Source organism: Gobio gobio, assembly GCF_949357685.1.
Source record: "Gobio gobio genome assembly, chromosome: 6".
Classification (NCBI taxonomy): Eukaryota; Metazoa; Chordata; class Actinopteri; order Cypriniformes; family Gobionidae; genus Gobio; species Gobio gobio.
This window is the reverse complement of record NC_137102.1, coordinates 55,526,270-55,539,000: the sequence shown is the minus strand read 5'-3', so window position 1 is coordinate 55,539,000 and position 12,731 is coordinate 55,526,270. Positions and strand designations below refer to the sequence as shown.

General features: G+C 36.5%; 1 protein-coding gene and 1 long non-coding RNA gene across 3 annotated transcripts; one reads left to right on the top strand and one right to left on the bottom strand.

Moving 5' to 3' along the window:
- The first annotated feature begins 680 nt into the window (after positions 1-680).
- Positions 681-4,191, top strand: ly97.3 (lymphocyte antigen 97, tandem duplicate 3). Its single transcript, XM_079819085.1, has 4 exons — positions 681-789; positions 1,046-1,098; positions 1,421-1,543; positions 3,900-4,191. The coding sequence occupies exons 2-4, from the start codon at positions 1,047-1,049 to the stop codon at positions 4,007-4,009; spliced, it is 285 nt and encodes a 94-aa protein (XP_079675211.1). The 5' UTR covers positions 681-789; position 1,046; the 3' UTR covers positions 4,010-4,191.
- Positions 790-11,174, bottom strand: LOC307127685. Of its 2 annotated transcripts, none has more exons than XR_013816673.1 (4): positions 11,147-11,174; positions 9,499-10,737; positions 5,133-5,263; positions 790-1,165 (listed from the first exon to the last, which is right to left on the bottom strand). It is a non-coding gene; the product is annotated as an uncharacterized lncRNA (long non-coding RNA). The 2 variants fall into 2 exon arrangements; XR_013816674.1 differs by lacking the exon at positions 11,147-11,174 and having other exon boundaries at positions 806-1,165; positions 9,499-9,588; positions 10,672-10,740.
- Between the last annotated feature and the right edge of the window lie 1,557 nt (positions 11,175-12,731).

Genomic DNA, 12,731 nt, shown 5'->3' with positions numbered 1-12,731 from the left:
GTGAAAAGTGTAAAGTTTGGTGGAGGGGGGATTATGGTGTGGGGTTGTTTTTCAGGGGTTGGGCTTGGCCCCTTAGTTCCAGTGAAAGGAACTCATAATGCTTCAGCATACCAAGACATTCTGGACAATTTCATGCTCCCAACTTTGTGGGAATAGTTTGGGGACGGCCCATTCCTGTTCCAACATGACTGCATACCAGGGCACAAAGTGTAGGTCCATAAAGCCATGAGCGAGTTTGGTGTGGAGGAACTTGACTGGCCTGCACAGAGTCCTGACCTCAACCCGATAGAACTCCTTTGGGATGAATTAGAGCGAAAGCCAGGCCTCGTCCGACATCAGTGCCTGACCTCACAAATGCGCTTCTAGAAGAATGGTCAAAAATTCCCATAAACACACTCCTAAACCTTGTGGAAAGCTTGCCAGAAGAGCTGAAGCTGTTATAGCTGCAAAGGGTGGGCCAACTCCATATTAAACCCTACCGATTAAGAATGGGATAAGTTCATCAGGCGTCCCAAAACTTTTGGCAATATAGTGTATCTATCTTCCTGACCCCAGCTAAGCTACAGTTGTACAGGAAGGAAGTTGAAGACATCTCTTGCAAACACACATAAAGTTGAGAAATACTGTTTAATTTTATAGTTGTGCTGCATATGACCAGGCTTGGTCTGTTTGCACAAAGAAAGAGAGAGAGGAGGGAGGAGATAAGAAACTGTAGGATAAAGGTGAGGTTTCATATCGACATACAGGCAGAAAGAGGATCAGTTTTACACAGTCCACGGCAGTACAAAGGTGAGTTACACAGTTTTATTCATTTAAATAATTTCTTACAAGATATTAAAATCAGGGATGCATCAAAAAACATACGATTTATTGATCTACTCTTGGCCAGTGCACTCCTTCAGACTATTTACAGTAATGGTTTGTTTTATGTTTAAGAAGCTTTGGTTTGGTTGAAATTGGTTTGTTGCTGTCTAGTATGTGAGTTATATTCTTGTCTTTTAATAATAAATAAATGAGAGTCGCTTTTCTTCGATTTGTTCCACAGAATGATGAAGTTCCTCATGTTGGCTGTTGTTCTCATGCTGGTCGTAGCAGGCGGTGAGTGTAATGATTGATTTCCCGTCATAATACGCACTTCAGATCATCTATGATGCTGCTTTGTGTGCTGAAATACACATGAGAATATTCATTCAGAAAAATAAATTAAGAAATCAGTTAATACTTGTAGTTGAACTATTCTCTAGGTTTTGTGTTTGAGATGACATTTCCAAAAATGTCAACGGGAGAATAGCAAAAACATGTTTAAACTACAAGCACAAAGGGTTCACAATACAAACAAGGTTGAGTCTATGTGTTGGTAAGAGTTTGTATGCACAAAAATGTAAGTGTGAATTCAAATAATGGCCCCTGTGTGTTTAAGGCACGGCCCTGGACTGCAATCACTGTGTCCCAGCTAAAGCAGGAGGGGCCTGTGAGGTCACCGCGGTAACCTGCCCACCGGAGAAAAATGCATGTGCCGCTGCCAAGTTCCGCACAAACCCATGTGAGTGTTGATGTCCATTCAGACAATAACAAAAATTGGCTGTTTTTGGGCAATGCATGTAATATTATGGAAGCTTGTTTCCGGCACGGAATAAAAAATAAAAAAGGAACAAGATTTAAAGTCGCAATTGAGTCAGAATTGTGTGATATAAAGTCGCAATTGCGAGAAAAAAAAGAACTGCGAGATATAAAGTCAGAATTGCGAGATGTAAAGTCAGATTTCCTTGTTATAAAGTCAGAATTGCGAGTTATAAAGTCAGAATTGCGAGTCATAAAGTCAGAATTGCGTGTTATAAAGTCAGAATTGCGTGATATAAAGTCAGAATTGCGTGATATAAAGTCAGAATTGCGTGATATAAAGTCAGAATTGCGAGTTACAAAGTCAGAATTGCGAGTTATAAAGTCAGAATTGCGAGTTATAAAGTCGGAATTGCGAGTCATAAAGTGGGAATTGCGAGATATAAAGTCGGAATTGCGAGTCATAAAGTCGGAATTGCGAGATAAAAAGTCGGAATTGCGAGTCATAAAGTCAGAATTGCGAGATATAAAGTCGGAATTGCGAGTCATAAAGTCGGAATTGCGAGTCATAAAGTCAGAATTGCATGATATAAAGTCAGAATTGCGAGATATAAAGTCGGAATTGTGAGTCATAAAGTCAGAATTGCGAGTCATAAAGTCAGAATTGCATGATATAAAGTCAGAATTGCGAGATATAAAGTCGGAATTGTGAGTTATAAAGTCAGAATTGTGAGTTATAAAGTCAGAATTGCGAGTTACAAAGTCAGAATTGCGAGTTACAAAGTCAGAATTGCGTGATATAAAGTCAGAATTGCGTGATATAAAGTCAGAATTGTGAGTTACAAAGTCAGATTTGCGAGTTATAAAGTCAGAATTGCGAGTTATAAAGTCGGAATTGCGAGTCATAAAGTTGGAATTGCGAGATATAAAGTCGGAATTGCGAGTCATAAAGTCGGAATTGCGAGATAAAAAGTCGGAATTGCGAGTCATAAAGTCAGAATTGCGAGATATAAAGTCGGAATTGTGAGTTATAAAGTCAGAATTGTGAGTTACAAAGTCAGAATTGCTAGTTATAAAGTCAGAATTGCAAGTTACAAAGTCAGAATTGTGAGTTACAAAGTCAGAATTGCGTGATATAAAGTCAGAATTGCGTGATATAAAGTCAGAATTACGTGATATAAAGTCAGAATTGCGAGTTACAAAGTCAGAATTGCAAGTTACAAAGTCAGAATTGCGAGTTACAAAGTCAGAATTGCGAGTTACAAAGTCAGAATTGCGAGATATAAAGTCAGAATTGCGAGTTACAAAGTCAGAATTGCGAGTTACAAAGTCAGAATAACATGATACAAAGTCGGAATTGCGAGATATAAAGTCGGAATTGTGAGTTATAAAGTCAGAATTGCGTGATATAAAGTCAGAATTGCGAGATATAAAGTCGGAATTGCGAGTCATAAAGTCAGAATTGCGTGATATAAAGTCGGAATTGCGAGTCATAAAGTCGGAATTGTGAGTCATAAAGTCAGAATTGCGTGTTATAAAGTAAGAATTGCGTGATATAGTCAGAATTGTGAGTTATAAAGTCATAATTGCGAGATATAGTCAGAATTGTGAGTTATTAAGTCAGAATTGCGAGATATAGTCGGAATTGTGAGTTATAAAGTCAGAATTGCGTGATATAAAGTCAGAATTGCGAGATATAAAGTCGGAATTGCGAGTCATAAAGTCAGAATTGCGTGATATAAAGTCGGAATTGCGAGTCATAAAGTCGGAATTGTGAGTCATAAAGTCAGAATTGCGAGTCATAAAGTCGGAATTGTGAGTCATAAAGTCAGAATTGCGTGTTATAAAGTAAGAATTGCGTGATATAAAGTCAGAATTGCGAGATATAGTCAGAATTGTGAGTTATAAAGTCATAATTGAGAGATATAGTCAGAATTGTGAGTTATTAAGTCAGAATTGCGAGATATAAAGACAGAATTGCGTGATATAAAGTCAGAATTGCGAGATATAGTCAGAATTGTGAGTTATAAAGTCATAATTGCGAGATATAGTCAGAATTGTGTGTTATTAAGTCAGAATTGCGAGATATAGTCAGAATTGTGAGTTATAAAGTCAGAATTGTGAGAACCTGTGAATGTTTAATTCTCGCAATTCTGACATTTTAACTCGCAATTGGTATTTTATATCACGCAAATCTGAATTTTTTTTAAAATTGTGAGCTGTAAACTTGCAATTGTGAGATAAAACGTCGCAATTATCTTTTTAAATGTTTTATTCCATGGTGGAAACAAGATTCCATATAATATTAAAAAAAAAAATTCTGGTTTTGTTTGAAACAGATGGCCATTTCCAAAAGTGCATGTCCATGTCAGACTGTGAGATGCAGAAACAGAACTCCTACATCAACATCAAGTGCTGCCAGAAGGACTTTTGCAACACCTTTGACTGATCTGACTGAACTGATTCATAAAACATTGTTTATTAAAATACGTTGCATGCCTGCTTCTGATTTGTTACTTAAAAAATATAAATCAACATTTCCTCATTGAATTTTGAGTTGTGCAAGTTACAAAGTCTAAAAGTGGCAATGGTCGTTAAAATAAACTAAAATAAAAGCATTTTGGTGGTGTGATTTACTTGCTTTTTAATTCAGATATCATACAAAAATACATAATTCTCATTCACACAAAATTGTTTATCAAATCAGGGCCCTAAAATAATCCTTCTTTTATTTTTTTTGTCCATCAGAAAGCTTATATTATTTAATTTTTGTAATATTTGTTCTAGTCTTTAATGCATTATAAATATATATATTAATAAACTTATTTAGGCCAAACCAGCCTAACTAGCTCAAATTTATGACCTTGGTGATTATAAAACCCTTCCTATGGCCCTGCCCCTGCACGACTTAAATAACAAGCATTGTGTGTGATGATTTCTTAAATAAATCTGTTTTATTCTGCTTTTCCTAAGTACAATAATGGACTGGAGTACGAGTTCAGGTGCTACGCCGAAGCCCCGCCCACAGCGCTGCACGGAATTCTCGGCGGCTCTGGAATGTCATTTAGAATGTGATGTCACAGTAGCTCGGTATAAAGAATCTTACTTTGCTCAATCTGCACCACTTGCTGTTCGTTGATGATCGATTTACTGCTTCTCGTGTCTTTCACTCGATTCCTGCTTAAACCACAACAACTTGCTTGCATTTTAACTACATTAATTTATTGCGCACTGGATGTTACACCATTTTTATCTGTACACAACGTAAATTCAGCAGCGATAAATAACAAACGTTGACCTCGCTTCACACTGCAGGTTCGCCTAGTAAAGGCATCAAAATGCTGTTTACTTTGCTAGGATTGTACGCCTTTTTCCAGCGTGAATGGAAAGTCAACAACACCCACTCACAGAGTGATGATGGTAAGTGAGATGTTCATGTTATGAGAATATGTAACTGCTTATTGGAGTCTGCACTGGCTCTACGCTTATTTTTGCTTTACGGTTTTTTGGAGGAAAGTAAAAAATGTAGAAGCACAGTAATTTTATTAATACTGTAATATGTATGTCATTACCATCTTTAGATGAGCCTTCATATCAGGATATCCCCAGCGACCCCGAAGTCAGCGATGACTGGAGTGAAGACGATACGGACTCGAGTAATGACGAAGCCTATTACAACTTCCTTACTCCTTCTCAGTTGAGCCTGGATGAACAGAACGCAATGGGGGGTCAGTTTGTTAACAAAACCCTAACATAACCCAACACACACACACACACACACACACACACACACACACACACACACACACACACACACACACACACACACACACACACACACACACACACACACACACACACACACACACACACACACACACACACACACACACACACACACACACACACACACACACACACACACACACACACACACACACACACACACACACACACACACACACACACACACACACACACACACACACACACACACACACACACACACACACACACACACTTTAATCAGCTGTTTAATGGTTTATACTTCAAATTTACTTTAAAACATGCTTTGTTTAAGGGTAGTTGAAAAATAAAACAGATTTCATTTAAATGTGTGTATGTATGGGTGAAGTTGTATATTTGACACTGATTTCTGTTTTTTTTTTTTAATGCCTACAGTTTTCTTAAATAGTCCTGTAGTGATGAATTTAATGAATAATATGATGAACGTTATGAATGAATGAATATTTAAAGGCACAAATATTCAATTTAGTAACTCAATTAATCAGACAAATCTTGTTGAAATAGTTTTAGGTACAGTAGCTGCTGTCACTGCTTATTATTAACACCTCTTATTTTTCTTTTAACAGACATTAATTACTACAGCTACGAAATCGGCTTTCAACTCGACCAAAGAGGCTTTGGAGATGGTGGTCCAGTGGGTTAAACCACTGAACTGATATACAGATGCTGGTTTGATCCCAGCGGAGAAAGAAGCGAATTGAACTGGAGAAAGTCAGTCTTTTTTTTAAAAGTTATATTTACTTTATATTTTTTATATATATATTTTTAAATGTTGCCTCTTTTTGTTTGTGTGTGTGTATATATATATATATATATATGTTGTTTGTGTAATGTATTTAAACAATTACCGGATTTCTTTTATTGTTTCAAATTGCAGACGTATAATGAGGAGGGGGAAAAAAGCAAACCAGCATCCCATACTTGACCAGCAAACCAGCATCCCATACTGGACCAGCAAACCAGCATCCCATTTATTAAAAATAAATCCCATTTATATTAAAAATATATCCCATTTTATAAGTTTTAATATATTTTTTATTAATTATTTAATATATATATTACATATACAATTTTAATATATATAATTTTTTTTTGTAAAGATGCATGAATTTAAAGTATATTTAAGATATTTTAAGAGACTTATTGACCTTTCCTTGTGTGATAGTATAAAGACTCACTTGTTAATAAATTAATTATGGAAAATAATGCAGGACATGTCACAGTACAGGCTGTTTTTTCACAAATTATTTCTACCCCTTTCTTTAGGGGTGAACACGAGGAACTACAGCTCCTTCTCCTTCATGGTAAGTTCTTATACTGTACCTCATGCTTATTCATAATGATCTGCAGGGGCTGTTTAATGTTTTTGGTATGTTGTTTATATATAGTTAAGCTCGAAGTCAAAAATACACCAAGATTTTTTGCATAGGTATATCTTTTTCAGAGAAGGACAAAAGTTAGAAATTAAAAAAAAATAGTGCTAAATGGGTATGTATTCAATTAAATATAGATTAATCCTTGATTAAAGCTATGAAAGTCATTTAAACAGGAACAGTGAGTAACTGTGCTTCTTAAGTAAATGTATCTTAATTAAAAATGTTTAGGTATTTGTATACTGAAAAACAAGACAAAAATAATAATTAAGCAAATATTTTTTTTCCTTTTTCTGTAAATGTATAAAAAGAGCCTTTGAAAAATGCACAATATTTCTTAAAGTGCCCCTATTATGATATTTTAAAGGCTCCTGATGAACATAGGTGAGTCGGCTACATATTTATTTATGGGTACCCAAGACGTCTCCGGCGTGATGACTCCGATCTTTCGAATATTCCTATTTTATAATTTTTTAAACGACATGTCATCCTCAATAAACCAGTCTCTGGCGTGATGACTCCGATCTTTTGAATATTCTGATCTGATATGACCTCTGACCTGTAAAGTTGCCAGAATAATAATCATACACTGTTTGTTAATTGGCCAGAGGAGAACTGGCACCCCGACTGAGCCTGGTTTCTCCCAAGGTTTATTTTTCTCCATTAGGTCACCTGATGGAGTTTTGGTTCCTTGCCACTGTTGCCTTTGGCTTGGCTTGCTCAGTTGGGGACACTAAATTTATAAAAAAGTTACACAGTCCTTAAGCGCGGCGTTTTCTATAATACTCTACCCTACAATACAATAAACTACCTAAATACAAGTCATTGGACAACATTACTTAGGCTGCATATAAAGAACCAAAATGCATGTGCCATGGATAAATAGAATTAAAAAAATTAACATTTCTAATATTACAGTAATAGTAAACATTAGGGATGCCACAATTCTCAATATAATATTGAACCGTTCGGTACAGCATTCACGTTCAATATGAGCTTGTGAATTGCGTTTTTTTATTTCTCTCCGAAATGGCTCTGTTTGAGTGTGCCTGTGAGTCTACGCGCTGATATGAGCAAATATCCAATCACTATGCACTAAAGTTAGTGGTGTTTAGCCACGCTTGCAATGCTGTTCACACTTTAACAGAGCGGGGAAGTGAGGAACGTGTGTCTGTATATTAGATGCGTGCAGGTCTTAAATTGACAGCAGTGCAGTAGTGAACACGCTGACGCTAGTCCTTAAAGGGATAGTTCACCTCTAACTGTCATTATTTCCTCACTCTAATATTGTTCCAAACCTGTATTGAACCGTGGACTAACTGCGCTGAAGAAAATGAACACTGGTAAACTGAAGAGCTTGTTCTTCTCAACAACACGCTGAAACATGGCAACTAAGCCCAAAGAATTCACAACATTTTATTACAATAGTGTATGTGGCGAGGTTGGCGAGGGACATGGGAGGAGCGAGCGGGACCGGTGGGTGATTGAGAATGAGCACCACCTGCGAGTCACACCGGTCTCGAGTTCTCTCATGAGGGAGCCCGGAGACATACAAGTGGAGGACGAGAGAGGGCCAGGCCTGGAATTTTATGTTGTGTAAACGGGTTTCCTTTTTTGGCTATGCCTTTTTCACCGAACTATAGAGTGCTTGGCGAACGCCGGCGACTCCTCCGCTCCCTCCAGGACGGCAGCCACCCCACCTCGACCCAGGGGCACAGCAGCGAGCTCTCCGTCCCACCGGATCTCTCTTCACTCGTTCCAGCACCACTGCCTTGTAAATACCTTAATATTACGATAATACGATTTATATCTGCTTGAACTAATCAGAATGTGTAAGCCGTAGACGCGCTCTTCTCACAAAAATGCACTGAAACAACTACCGTTTATTACAATACTGTTCTCATTATAATTATAGTTGACCTCCTCTTTGTTAATAAAATATCATAAGTCATCATTGTCGTCATCACTGTGGTTTTTTTCACTGTGTCAATGTATTAAAAGCATCACTCTTTCATTATTATAGTAGGCTAATTGTGACTTTGACAGTGATTTATTTCTTGTGTTTGTAATTTCTTGTTGTTTAGACAGTTTTCACACTTACACTGCAGATCTATATCATTTTGGTAACACTTTACAATAAGGTCTCATTTGTTAACAATTGCATTAACTAACAATTAGTGATATATTTTTACAGCATTTATTAACCTCAATTGTTCATGTTAGTTCACAGTGCATTAGCTAATGTTAACAGATACGACTTTTGATCACACAAATGTATAAGTAAATGTTGAGATTAACTAATGTTAATGAATTGAATATTATTTTATAGTTACCATCATTTTTTTATTAGTCACTTGAATTGTTGCATTTGCAAAATATAAACTTGGAATTACAATAAGATATTTTTTTTTTTGATCACTAGTTTTCAGGTGTAATTTTGAGAAAGTCAGTTTGAGATTTGAATGCAAAATATCAAACATCTTGTACAAATAAACTGATAGGACACAATTGCAACAGCACAAAGATGTGAATTTGTTAGTGTGTAATGCAATTGGCTTCAATGAAACATTTATTTATTTGATGTTAAAGTGTGTTGTTGTATATGTTGCTTTACTCAGATATATTTTTCAGCAATGCCACATCTCGCAGCTTTAGATGAAAAATAACATTCACACTGTGTGAATATGTGTGTGTGTGTGTGTGATTTTGTGAGTTGACATCAAGAAGGTCCAATAAACAGCACTTCGAGAAGGATTACTTGTGGAAAGATCTCAGAAGAGCTCCATGCTGCTGTGTCTGCTGCCCTGAGGGAATGGGAACAAGAGATATTCCTCTCCTCCACCTCCATCTACAGATCAGAGAAAGAAAATGATAATAATAATTAAGAGTGCAATCAAGAAGAAATTTACATGTGTGCAATTTGTGAACTTGGAGAATGTAAGAGGTTTTCAGTCCCATGACCAAAACTTTATATTTGACAGTCGAAAGATCTGGTTATGAATTCATCCATTCATCCGCCACTTACAATACACACTATTTTAAGAGACTTTCCCCTGGTTTCACAGACAAATCTTAAGCCTAGTCCCAGACTAAAATGCATGTTTGAGCTGTTTTAACTGGGGAAAAAAGCCCTGTCTGTGAATCCAGGAGAGAGTCATTAATCCCCAAGCGCATAACAGCCCTTAATCCCGCCTTCGTGGACAAATTTGGGCACGAAGGTCTCAGGTGTGATCCCCCTTAAAAAAAAAAAAAAATGTTATATCACCACCTACGATAAAATAAATTCTATTAATTTGTGCCTTTTTTATGATTTTTGGGGTATTAATGAATTGATTTACCTCTAAAAGTACCATTTTTTAAATGTAAAATATGCTTATTTTTATGTTATATTTAATATTTTTTTTAACTTCAGTAAAAAAACATATCAGCAAGTCCAGAGAGCCAAAACCTAAAAATGTGGTGACTTTGGTGACATATGATGGTATTAATAATTTTTTAAAGCTACAATATCAATAGCCACTAGATGGCAATAGAACTCAATGGCTGCATATGGGCTGAACTCTGTAAACCAATGTTTTTGTAGCGGATCTGGTCTCACACCACAAGAAAACCCCCACGACACCACTGGCTTCGGTGGACCACGTCTGCAGTTTATTGACAAGAGGACAGACAATTAACACACACGCCTTCAGGTTCACTCTCTCTCTCTGCTGACTCTCTCCAGTCACAGGCTGTTCTCTGGTTTATACAATAAAGTCTTGATTTACAACAATCAATTTCTCTGTCTTATTTATGAAAATTCACATTCACAAAAATCAAATTAAAGAAATAAAATTCCATTAAAAGTACATATTACATTAAGATTTTAGCCAAAATGTCTCAATTTGTTAGATCGTATAGTGGTTTTTTTTCTTATTGCTGTTAAACATACCTGCAGTTTATTGACAAGAGGACAGACAATTAACACACACGCCTTCAGGTTCACTCTCTCTCTCAGCTGAAGGATGTATGAAAAAAGACACATCAAGTACTGTCCTCCATTACAGAAACTGCAATTCATCTAATACAGGTCACACACATGGCTATAAACATACATTCTAGCATCCAAACGAAGTTACAGACATTCAATGTACAAAACAACATTTCTACAGACTCAATCCACCGAAATTATATTTCAAGAAACGTTTTTTACAGGGAAAAATCCGCACTCTAGTTTGGCGCGCGGGCGGCAACATCAAACAAACACGTGCGTTCATAAAACTCCGAAAATGCATCAAACTGTACTCAGAAAAGTGAATATATCAACTTGTTTCGGTTTCATGACATTTCTATGATAAACATTGACTTCAAACATCACTTTATACAGTATATTTTACTCTTAATTGAAGAGCACCGTACGGACATACCTGACTCTCTCCAGTCACAGGCTGTTCTGAGAGAGCAGGCGCGACCGGTCCATTATCAATGACGTCACCCACGGAACAAACTCAAAATGTTAATTATAAATAAAAATACACATTTTCCCTATTGCAGAGCAAAATAAAAATTGCATTGAAAATGTTTAAAGTATTTGTTTTGACTTATATAACCGATTTAATTATTGAACAAATAAAAGTTTGCTGGAACAGTTACCATGAAAAACTCCATTCACTACACTTTAACAACCTTTTTTTTTTTTTTTTATTGCTTACATAGTTATTGGCTCATTTAATTCCTTTGTTTGTGTATATGTGAGTGACTGTTTTTTATTTGACAAAAAAAACCTTCTGTTATAGGCTCATTCAATGGCTTTCAATGCTATGCTTTTGTGGATATGTGTGTGTGTGTGTGTGTGTGTTTGACACTTTGAGAATGTTGTATAGGCTCACTCCTTCATTTGTGTGTATGTATGATCTGCATTGTGTTGGATTTATTGATTTTTATTGGACAAATAAATAAAAAAATGCTCTGAATTAAAGTTTTTTCCATTCATTCCTATGGGTGACCATTTTTGTCCATGAAGGGGGGATTAAGGAGGTTTTTTTTTTTCAAGCACTTAACATTGTATAATCGAGTCAATTTGTTTTGTGTGTGTTCAGGTGGTAAACTTAGAAAAAGTAGCCAAGTCGTGTACCGCTCAGATTAAGGAAAGTATTTAAAAAAAAATTGTTTACAATTATTTTGCCCACATTTGTCCCCAAAAGGAACACAACACTCTTTTTTTGTTAAATAGGCTAATTTTCCAGCTCCCCTAGGATTAAAAAGTTGAGTTTTACTGTTTTCGGATCCATTCAGCCGATCTCCGGTTCGGGCGGTAGCACTTTTAGCATAGCTTAGCTTAGCATAGATCATTGAATCTGATTAGACCGTTAGCATCTCGCTCAAAAAATGACCAAAGAGTTTTGATATTTTTCCCATTTAAAACTTGACTCTTCTGTAGTTACATCGTGTACTAAGGCTGACGGAAAATAAAAAGTTATTATAGGCCGATATGGCTCGGAACTATACTCTCATTCCTGCGTAATAATCAAGGAACTTTGTGTCGTACCATGAGTGCGCAATGATATTACACAGTACCTGAAAATAGGCTAACTTCAACATAACCAACGTGACAACCTAATCTTCAGTGTATTCCGGTTCAAATACGGTTCAGGATCTGCACCAAAGTAAATATCTTCTGAATCGTCTCTCACAAATGTCTCCATTATTACAAGGCACGCTCCTTGTGCACCGCGTAACTCAAATAGGACACACATTATGGCGAATGGTTTTAAAGACATGCAATACGTACCATCCGAGACGTCCAAATACGTGACATCATCGCGCTACAGTCTGCAGTGAGGGGCATCTCCGGTAATCCACTGCTATTCCTGCAGTTCCCGGATCTGAAGTGTTGAATTTTCTGTCAAATTTGAGCCAATGAATTTGTGGAAGTGAATTTGTAAAGCAAAATAAAATGGACCGGAAATTGGCTGTCGAATATTATAGGTTGTATTTTTAAAGCTGCAGTCT

Coding starts and splice junctions, on each gene's coding strand:
- ly97.3 (XM_079819085.1), top strand. CDS start 1,047: ATGATGAAGTTCCTCATGTTGGCTGTTGTTCTCATGCTGGTCGTAGCA. Junction 1,099..1,420: donor CATGCTGGTCGTAGCAGGCG/GTGAGTGTAATG, acceptor TGTGTGTTTAAG/GCACGGCCCTGGACTGCAAT. Junction 1,544..3,899: donor CAAGTTCCGCACAAACCCAT/GTGAGTGTTGAT, acceptor TGTTTGAAACAG/ATGGCCATTTCCAAAAGTGC.